Source organism: Zootoca vivipara, chromosome 6, assembly GCF_965207765.1.
Source record: "Zootoca vivipara chromosome 6, rZooViv2.hap1.1, whole genome shotgun sequence".
In the NCBI taxonomy this organism is placed as follows: domain Eukaryota; kingdom Metazoa; phylum Chordata; class Lepidosauria; order Squamata; family Lacertidae; genus Zootoca; species Zootoca vivipara.
Genome location: NC_142589.1, coordinates 72161271 through 72171276, shown reverse-complemented (window position 1 = coordinate 72171276; position 10006 = coordinate 72161271). Strand labels below are relative to the sequence as shown.

General features: G+C 46.5%; 1 protein-coding gene across 1 annotated transcript; it reads right to left on the bottom strand.

Annotated features, from left to right (window-relative positions):
* LOC148685434 (phospholipase A2 inhibitor and Ly6/PLAUR domain-containing protein-like) lies at window positions 1–10006 on the bottom strand. The gene is made up of 5 exons (XM_088671338.1): window positions 9958–10006; window positions 8320–8436; window positions 7020–7172; window positions 4770–4907; window positions 1–2201 (listed from the first exon to the last, which is right to left on the bottom strand). The coding sequence occupies exons 1-5, from the start codon at window positions 10004–10006 to the stop codon at window positions 1999–2001; spliced, it is 660 nt and encodes a 219-aa protein (XP_088527464.1). The 3' UTR covers window positions 1–1998.

Below are 10006 nucleotides of genomic sequence, written 5' to 3'. Positions count from 1 at the left end.
ATAAACAATTTTTATTAAATTTTCCAATTACAAATCAATTATAACACATCAATTATTTCAAATTATACAAATACAATCAATTAAACAGAATATTATGCCAAATCATACAATATTTTGACTTCCCATGCTTCAGAATAAAGGGATTCTAAATAACGTTTCGCCCTGCCATCCTAGTTCTAATGTCCAAATCTTCCTCGTAATCCATTCTATTCCCGATCTTTTCCCATCAAATCCTCTAGATGTTATCTCCTCTCTTATCACAGCTTTTGAGATGAGCAGCAAATGAGATTTGAGAGAAAATCGTTCTTCTGTGTGGGTTTTTTTTTGTCCAATCCAACCTACCCGTAAATCCCCTCTTAGACAGCTTTTCTAGGTGGAACACAGCCAATTAGCAGAGAAGGGTGAATTTCAAATGATGGTGGTAGCTCATGATTTGTGAATTAGAAAGGTCTGCCTATAAATGCAAGCTTAGCCCAATTTCTGCCCCTTCCTTCCCTACCTCCTCCTTTCTCTGCCCATTCATATGCCCTCTGGCCCTAATCCACGCAAGAGAGCACAAAGCAGGTGGAAACAGCTATCTCATGTCCTTCCCCTGGACATTGCTGGAATGCTCAGAGAGGGCAGGGGAACCGTGGGGGAGGCAGTAAGGAGAGAGAGCAGAACCAGGATGCTCTGGGAATCAGCAGTGGGTTCCCAAACAGGCATGAGCCTCAACAGTTGCCTAACAGTGCCAACTACTGATGCCAACCCTGAGCGACCTCAATTTGGTCCTGGCCCTATTTACCCCTGGCATGCTCTTCCATGGGGTCACGAAGAGTCAGACATGACTCATCGACTAAACAACAATAACAACTGTTTACCCCACTGTAAAGGAAAAGAAAAGAAATTCTCCAGTAGGCTACCTGTGTCTCCTTACCTGTAGTTAGTATAACAAAGAAGGGGCTAGGTATGCTTTTGGTCTATCCTACACTTGTAGAACTGTAGAGTTGGAAGGGACACCAAGGGTCATCCAGTCCAACCCCTTTGCAGTGCAGGAATCTCAACTAAATCACCCATAGCAGGTGGCCATCCAACCTCTGCTTAAAACCCTCTGAGCAAGGAGAGTCTACCACCTCTTGTGGAAGTCTGCTCTCCACTGACTCAGTAGGGTTCTTCTCAGGTCCTTCTGTTGTTATGAAAAGGAACTGCATTTAAACTCCTGTTCAACCTACCTCCAGTAACTGACACATAGGCCTTTAAGATTCCACATCTCTTAAAGTGACAGAACCATAAGTCACCACAACAGACGGGTGCCTTCCTTGGCATGGAATCAACCAGACAACTGTGGGGAACTGACAATTCACTCTGCCATTGGTCAGCCCTAGCTGCTCATTCAAGTACCAAACTTAGATGACTTGAGACCCGTCAAGTGAGAATACAGCCCTATAGCCACATGGGGCAGACCACCAAAGTCTGTCAATAACACCCTGCCACCACACACAAAAAGCCAGGACTGAGCCCTTGGTGATTCACCCACCCCCCTCCTATGATGATGTGCTGACACAACTGTAACGATCAAGCTCCTTACACAACTTCAATGTTGCCATGGTTGACACTTCAGTCCTCTTCCAAACTTCACTTTAAAACTGTATGTAGCTGAGTTATGGGTGCCAACTTTGGGCTGTGGATTTGACTCGCACCACAAAGAAGCAACTTTATGCATCCTAGGGGCCTATGAAATGAAACTGTTCTCACAGTTAGGAAACTGCCAGAAAGCCCTCGGAGCTGGATCTCAATGTTCAGGCTGAACAATGGGGGTCTTGACACAAATTACAATTAACAACAAAAAAAAAGAATTACAATTCAATTTGCAATTGATTTCAACCTGAGGTTTATTTTCACTCTGTGAATCAGAGAAAATTCCTCCAGAAGGCCTAATTGCAGTTGGAAAAAGTCACCTATAGATAGAAGGAAGACTCGATTGAATACAGAGCTGATGCCATCCCATGCAAGTGCCTCTTATGAGAGGATCTTCAGGAGCAGGAGCCCAGAGAAGGTTGGAAGAAGGAGATCAGAGCACTGAGCTCCCCGAGAAACATCTGGTGAACATTCTGCCTTCCTGAGCTCATCAGAACCCCCCAACATGGGAGTGCGGCCAGTTTTCATTGAGGTGCAGACAAACTCACTAGTGCAGCCTTTAAGGGTCCTGTCCACAACTTTTCCTGGAAATGGAAGACAGGAGAAGATGTTAATTTCTTCCAGCTATTCTCCAAACCAGTAAATCCCATCTAGATGAAATTTACCCTGTCCTTGCTACTAAACAAATCTGGTACTTATGGAATGGAGCTCAAAAAAATGGCTAGCAATCCCATGGGGATGAGCAAGTATGTCAATTTCAGTTTCTCTTTTCTCCAATCTTAAATCCAGATCTCCACATTTTCATATCACTTTGTGTGTTTTTTTAACATCCCCCATGAAAACACATCAAAAATTTAGTATGTTTCTCCCAACACACACACATTTGCATGCAATTTTGCCAATAATCCTATATAATAAAGTCCCTGTGTCTCTGCGTCCAGATTCCCTGTGTCCCGTTTTCCGCGCTACTGAGCATGTGTCCCAGGGACACAGGGATTGGACGCAGAGACTGCACACACACACACACACACACACACACACACACACACACGCTCTCCCCACCCCACCCCACCCCCCTGCCCTGCACTGGCTCAATAAGCAGTTAAAACAGAGGCCACCAGGTGGAAGGCAGGAGCAGGCAGCAAGGCCCCCTAAGCAGGGCAGGCCCTCTCTCAACGTGCCCAAGGGCCTGAGGAGGAAGCCGGGACGACCAAAAAATCGAGGCCCCGGCTTCTCCTCACTAACAGGCCCGAAATTGAGGCCCAAACAGCGCAAGCAACCGGGAGACCCCCGCTGGGCCGGAACAGCCAGGAAAGGAGCGGGGAGGCCACCGAATGCTCAGCGCCAACCGTGGGACCCTCAGAAAGTGCCGGGGCGGGCGCAAGCCCCCCGGACAGCAAAGCTCCCTCCCGGACGCAGCAGGTGACTGAAAAACAGCCGCGGAGGCCAACAAAAGTAGCGGGAGCCACCCCCCGAAAAACTGGGTGTACACCCCGGAGCAGCCGCCCGGGCCGTCCAGGAGCCAGAATTCGGCCACTGGGCCCTGGCAGCAGCAGCGCTGTTGACAAGGAAAAATTAGGAACCAAACGGCAGGCACAAAAAGCGCGCGAAAACAGGGTGGGGAGGGATCCGCACTCCAAACACAAGCTTCGGAGGGGGTAAAGGAAGAAATACCCCCCGCACCCCCCAGCCGAGCCCGGGTTGTAAAGGTAAAAGGGGGGGGCTTTGGCTTGGGGTTTGGGAACGGGGGGGGGGAGAAAATTAGGGATAAATTAAGGATCAAAGGGAGGGGGAGGAACAATCAATTAGACAAGGAATAAAAGCCCCCCACGCGCCGCTGCCACCGAAAAAGGCCGAATGTTCTAGCGCCCATTTATTAAATGGGCTGAATGACACTAGTCCTATATAATAAAGTCCCTGTGTCTCTGCGTCCAGATTCCCTGTGTCCCGTTTTCCGCGCTACTGAGCATGTGCCCCAGGGACACAGGGATTGGACGCAGAGACTGCACACACACACGCGCGCGCTCTCCCCACCCCACCCCCACCCCTCTGCCCTGCACTGGCTCAATAAGCAGTTAAAACAGAGGCCATCAGGTGGAAGGCAGGAGCAGGCAGCAAGGCTCCTAAGCAGGGCGGGCCCTCTCTCAACGTGCCCAAGGGCCTGAGGAGGAATCCGGGACGACCAAAAAATCGAGGCCCCGGCTTCTCCTCACTAACAGGCCCAAAATTGAAAAAGGCCACCGAAAAAGGCCGAATGTTCTAGCGCCCGTTTATTTTATAAGTTGACTCTGTATTTCGGTTGGAAAGTTTTTGTATTTCTTCTTTTTTGTATTTTGTATTCATACAGTACATATTGGAAAATAAAAGAGTTTGCTTTTAAAAAAAAATCCACCACGTTGCAATCATGGGTTTTGGCATCCAAGAATAAAGTTGCACATTACAGGAGGCAAATTATGCAAAGAACTCCTCCTCTAAATGTGTCCCACACTCTGTTCTTCTCTCACTATAATGAATTTATAATTTGAAATAAATTGCTAATGTAATGCTGAGCTAATGCAAGAGCCCCCAAACCTGGTGGGGCTATCAATGGTCCCTTGATCTTTAATGGCACAGCTGCCCTCGCACTTCTGGTGAAACTCTTCTAGAAATCATTGCTGCCTAGGAACACAAGAACTGCTGCACTAGGTCAGACCAAGGGTCCCATCGCCGACAGCAAGGACAGGTCCCAGGGTTCGGAGAAGCGCTGCGCAAGCGCTTCTCCGAACCCCGGGATGTTCTAGCGCCCGTTATTGAACGGGCTGAAATACACTAGTAATAATAATAATAAAGCAGCAAATTACCCTAACAGAATGCATTTTTGTACACACGCCTTGGTTAGAGAACTGCATAGTGAAATTCAGCAAGGTGCCAATTCCGAAAGACAAACGTTTGTGTTGCAAAATGAGATCAAAGCATTCACGTAAGAAGCAAATGCAATGGAAGCAATTTAAAGAAGAGAATTAGAGGTGGGTATTTTGTTTGATATAAAAACTCATGTCTTGAAGAATGTGCCTTAAATAAGCATGGCTCTGTTTACACATGATCCTATGTGAAAATAGGTGGAAAGGAGGATTTGGGGTCCCAGGTCTTGCTGCATCTGGGGTTGCACTTACCAGAATACAGGTGTGCAGATATAGCAAAGCAGTATATGTTGGCTCCCGTGCAATTCACCACCTCCTCTTTGCATGTGTTTGACCATTCGTGGCAGGCAGGGCACTGCTTTCCATTAAAATCCCCTTCTAATGGTGGCACTGAAAACAAGTGTAGAAACATTCAAGGATCTGGAAGAGGCAGCTCAGAGTTTACAGCTTTGGAGGCTGATGGCATGCTCCATTCTGACTTCAGCCTAATGATCCCTGGCATGCAACCAGCCTGCTAAGCAGTAATGAGTCTCCATAAGCAGGGCCGTCCTTACCCAAGGGGTCCAAGGGCTGCAGGGCACCCGGGCGCCGAATTCTGAGTGGCACAAAATGTATACCTACTGTATACCGGTCCTTCTCAATCAGTGGCAGTGAAAAGCGATGGAGCGAAAGTCCCTGCCCCCCTCCTCCGTTGCTCTGTTACTTACTCCGTGGTGTCAAATATTCCCGAATATTCCCGAAGAACAAAAACACTTATTTCCACCCTCTCCCAAGAAAAGCTCAACAACTTTGCGTTCACCCCCCCCCCAAAAAAAATGTGGGGGTGGCTAAACGTAATTTGCAGGCACTGCGCGGCTCTTTGCACCCCGGCAGTGCATATGCTAAAGACGGCCCTGCTTACGGAGACTTTATGTACGTTTATTTACAAAGCTTTATGTACGTTTGTTTACAAAGAGGGGGAAAAACATCTCCACAGCAAAACTTCCCGCCCTCTCTCGGCAAAGGAGTTGTTCAGACTGACTCAGAATCCCTTCCCCAACAGGAAGGATGCCAGAACTCTGCCTTTCTCCTCCTCCCCTTCAGCAACTCTCTGAGCCTCTCCAATCTCCTAGTACAGGGACTGAAACCTGGCCTACCCCCCACCCCCCGCTCTGGCTGCCTTCCAACTCTCCTTTCACCCTGAGAGCTAACAGTGTCTTGCCTGGGAAGGAAGGGGTGTGGGCTTTGTTCTCTTACTCACACAGACAGCTCTCAGCTGAAGAGTCAGCTCCTTGCACAATTTCCAAAACTGACCCTTCTGCTGCGCCCGGGGGGGGGCACAATCCTGACATTCCGCTGCCAATGCTCAGTCCAAAATGGCGCCAGCCACCGGTGGGCAAAAGCAATGCTAAATAAATTTTGACAGGGGATGGGGTTCACTCTTGAAGGAGGCATCCGCCAGCAGCTAGTAACCTTCCAGATTAAACCCCAACTCCATGTTTAAAGGCTGTTTGGTAAGAGTGGCAGACAGGACCTCCCCTGACCGCCATGAGTTACAGGGAACCAGGCAGAGGGCCTTCTCGGTGGTAGACCTCTCATCAGATGTCAAGGAGATAAAGAACTACACAACTTTTAGATGATCTTTGGCAATCACTCGTAGCCGAGTAAGATTGTCGAAGGCAGCCCTGTATCGGGAAGTTTTTAATGCTTGACATTTTATTATGTTTTCATATTCTGCTGGAAGCCACCCAGAGCACTTGGGGAAACCCATTCAAATGGGCGGGGTATGAATGATGATGATGATGTTTGGATTGGATTCAAACTGTGCCTGCAAATGGACATTTCTTCCTCTGCAAACTGGCAAGCTGTCTGGAAAGGTCCTCCAGAGGGAGTCATTGACAGTGCACATCAGAGGTGTTTTCATGGGACAGGGTCAGAGGTTAGTGGTCTGTGGTTGCAGAGGGTTGAGGACTCCTTGCTATTTTTGCACAGGGTCCCTGCCTCCAGCATTCTACTGATAAGTAAATTGTTTAATTGTACAATTGAAATAGAAAATAACTCTATATGTCTGTCTGTGTACCGCTGACAGCACAATATGGAAACGTTTGTCCACTGAAGCTAAGCAAAAGAGTTGCAAAGAGCCTAACAGGAAATGATTAACTGAGAATGCAGCTCTGCTAGCTCTGTCACGAGGTGTTTAACTTAGATCACACAAGAAAGGATTGTGTTACAGGTCTCCATTTTGGGCATGAGAGTTAGCTCTTGGTTCTCAAGCACTGAAGAGAAAGGATGTTTAAGCCATTCTCTCCCCAAGAACACAGCCTCAGGCTGCAATGCAAGCAGTTTGGAGAGGCAGTGTTTTGCTTTCAGCTCTAGATAGAAAGAAATTGGTATTTTGAAGATATTTTGCTTCCTATCTGGAAAGGTCAGGGTTTGAATCTGAGATTCCATGATGGGGGAAGAAGCATGGGGAGAGGATCAAACACACACACACACACACACACCAACAAATGATAGACATACAGTTAGGTTTAACTGTGCCACAGAACTTCTCATTGCAGCAGAAGGCAACTGTCCTTAAAGCTTTCCCAGGTCCAAAGTACAATTCCATAGCAGCATTGGCACAGTCGTCCTCAGTGACGCACTCTTTGTCTACACTGCGTTCAGCTTTTCCACCTACAATGGATGAGAGGGAGTGGGTCAATCTGATTTCACCACATTTCTTTCTTTCTTTTTCCTTTCTTTCTTTCCTACATTAAGTATATCGCACCTGTTCCTCCAAGGAACTCAAGTCAGCCGCCGTGGTTTGCTTCATTCAGAGCTCATGACATCCATGTAAGGAAGCTTAGACTGAGAGATCGGGCCAAGATCACCCAATAAGCTTTTTTGGTCTCCCCAGCCTTAGTCCAATACTCTAGATAAAAAGGTAAAGAACCCCTGGACAGTTAAGTCCCATCAAAGGCGACTATGGGGTTGTGGGGCTCACAGAAATGCCGTTTACCTTCCTGCTTCAGCGGTACCTATTTATCTACTTGCACTGGTGTGCTTTCAAACTGCTAGGTTGGCAGGAGCTGGCTTAAAGCAAAGAGAGCTCACCCCTATCAAGGGGATTCGAACTGTCGAACTTCCAATCAGCAAGCCGAAGAGGCTCAGTGGTTTAGACCACAACACCACCCGTGTCCCTTCCAACACTCTAAACCAGTGTAGCAAGTGTGTCGTGAAGATTCAAGGACAACCAAAGAAACATTTAAACAAGAAGAGTGAGCGGACTTCCGCAAGTGGGGAGCAACCACAGAAAAGGCCCATTCTCATGTTGCTGCCCTTCTGACCTCTCACAAAGGAGCCTCATGAAGAAGGGCCTCAGATGATGACCACAGTGTCCGTTGTCAGTCCATGAGGTATTGCAGTCCTGAGCTGTTTAATGCTCGATAGGTCCAAACCAGCGCTTTGAATTGGGCCTGAAAACTAATGGGCAGTTAGCGCAGTAGATGCATGACTCAACCAGTTTGTTCATTGAGGTGATTACTGAAGATAAGATGAGACAAGGACCTGTCCAACATGCAATCCCTGCCCTAACAGTCAGTGTCCTTGGCTGACCCTGTCCTGTGCCCACTTGTCCTGAGGGGAAGGGTCGTAGCTCAGTGATAGACCACCTGCTGTGGATGCAGAAAATCCCAGGTTCCCTCCCCAGCATCTCCAGGTAGGACTTGGAGGAAGACTCCCTGTCTGAGATCCTGGACAGGTCAGCGTAGACCATACTGAGCCAGGTGGACCAACATTCTGACTCCTCCTCCTATGTTCCAATAACCTCGATCCCACTCACGTAGAGTATTTTCGGAGTATGCAACCATGCAGGTATCTTTCCCGGGAGGGCAGGTCCTCCGTGTGCCATTGCAGATGTATCCTTCGCTCGAACAAACTTCACATGTTACAGATGCTCCTGGAGAAAGAGGAAGGTGGCAGGCCTTTTTAAAAAATGACTAACCCTATTTGTGTGATTAAGCTTTATTGAAAACGGTTATTAATGCTGTATTCTAAATTGCTTCCAAAGCTGGGGGTTTTAAAAAACAAAAATCAAATCAAATCAAATCAATAACCTTTATTAGGCATGACAAATTCAGAAGCTTCAGAACAAAATTATGAATAAAACATTCGCATTATAAACTTCATTAAATAAAATACATATTAATTGATGTAATATTTTAGAACAATATATCAATTTTCAATTAGCATCCCCTGGTCCTCTCCACAGTGGCCCAATCTCTCTGCATAAACCGAGCACAAAAACTCAGCCACCACTAAAGTAACTCCATCATTATTATCTGACAATAACCCCTGAATAGTTGGCATCCACCTGCAAAGCATCCAGCAATCATCTTCTCGCATTAATACCGTAATTACAGGAAAAGAAAATGTGGTCCAATGTATCTGGTTCATTCTTCCCGCATTTACATAAACGTTCGGCTTTTGGGAGAGCTAGATATCTTCCTTCTGTCTCCATAGAGGGGAACACGTTGAATCTAGCCAACATGAAGAGCCTGCACCCTTCCTGACTCTTCAAGTTTGCCATATATCCCCCTTTAAAGTCTCTACACATTGGGAGGTTCAGGTGTAATGGGGAGCAGGTGCTGCGCCCCGCCATCTCAAGTAGAGAGTGCTTTTCCCTATAAGAGTCTTTCTAATAATTTTCCAGACGTCTTTGGGGTCAACGTTTTCAAAATCAGTTATCTTTAGTCCTATTGAGTTCAACTTTCTCCTGCAAGTCAGTGATAGGTTATAGCTTATATTATCACTTAGAAGGTCGTAAAGGAGAGAGTTAGGAGATAGGGCTTTATTATGAAGGAAGATCCAGTATTTCAAAGTCCTCAGCCATGCTCTTATTGATAGAGGTAGTATTCCTAGCTCGCAGCATATTGACTCATATTTAACAGAGTTTGTAAGTCCAAATAATGACCTCAAGAGGGATGCATGGAATTTGTCCAACTTCTTGAGGTCACCTGAAATCCATAGTGGGGCGCCATATAAAAGTTGCGGGCAAAGTTTCATATCAATTACTTGCAGTGCCGCTGGAATATATCTATTTCCTTCAGGGGAGAAAAAATGAGATTTGATATGGTGGGCTGTCCCTTTGGCCTTGGCTATTGCCACAGAGATATGTGCATTCCAGTTCATGTTATTTTTAAATAGAATCCCCAGATAATTAATCTGCTTCACTTCCTATATTAGATGTCCACTAATTATATAGTCTTTTGGGTTTCCTCTCTTTTTAAACTGCATAATTTTGGTCTTCCCGTAATTGATCAAAAATCAAATCAAATTTTAAAAATAATAATTAAAGATTAAAAAGACCTTGGAAACGCCTTCCGTCATATATGCCTGCCAGTCACGTGATGCCAACTCGCATCTGACCCCAGCTACCCCAGTGGAATAAATCTCCCGCGAGTGAGCCATCCTTCCATACCTGTTGTAAGGAGGGCAAAGAAGGTGGAGAGTTTCAGGAGATCCTGCAT

Bases quoted from the DNA above. Each gene is read 5' to 3' on its own strand.
- LOC148685434 (XM_088671338.1), bottom strand. From the start codon at position 10,006: ATGCAGGATCTCCTGAAACTCTCCACCTTCTTTGCCCTCCTTACAACA. The intron at 7,173-8,319 runs GTGAGTGGGATC...CATCCATTGTAG, and splicing joins ATACTCCGAAAATACTCTAC to GTGGAAAAGCTGAACGCAGT. The intron at 2,202-4,769 runs GTAAGTGCAACC...TTCCATTTCCAG, and splicing joins ATCTGCACACCTGTATTCTG to GAAAAGTTGTGGACAGGACC.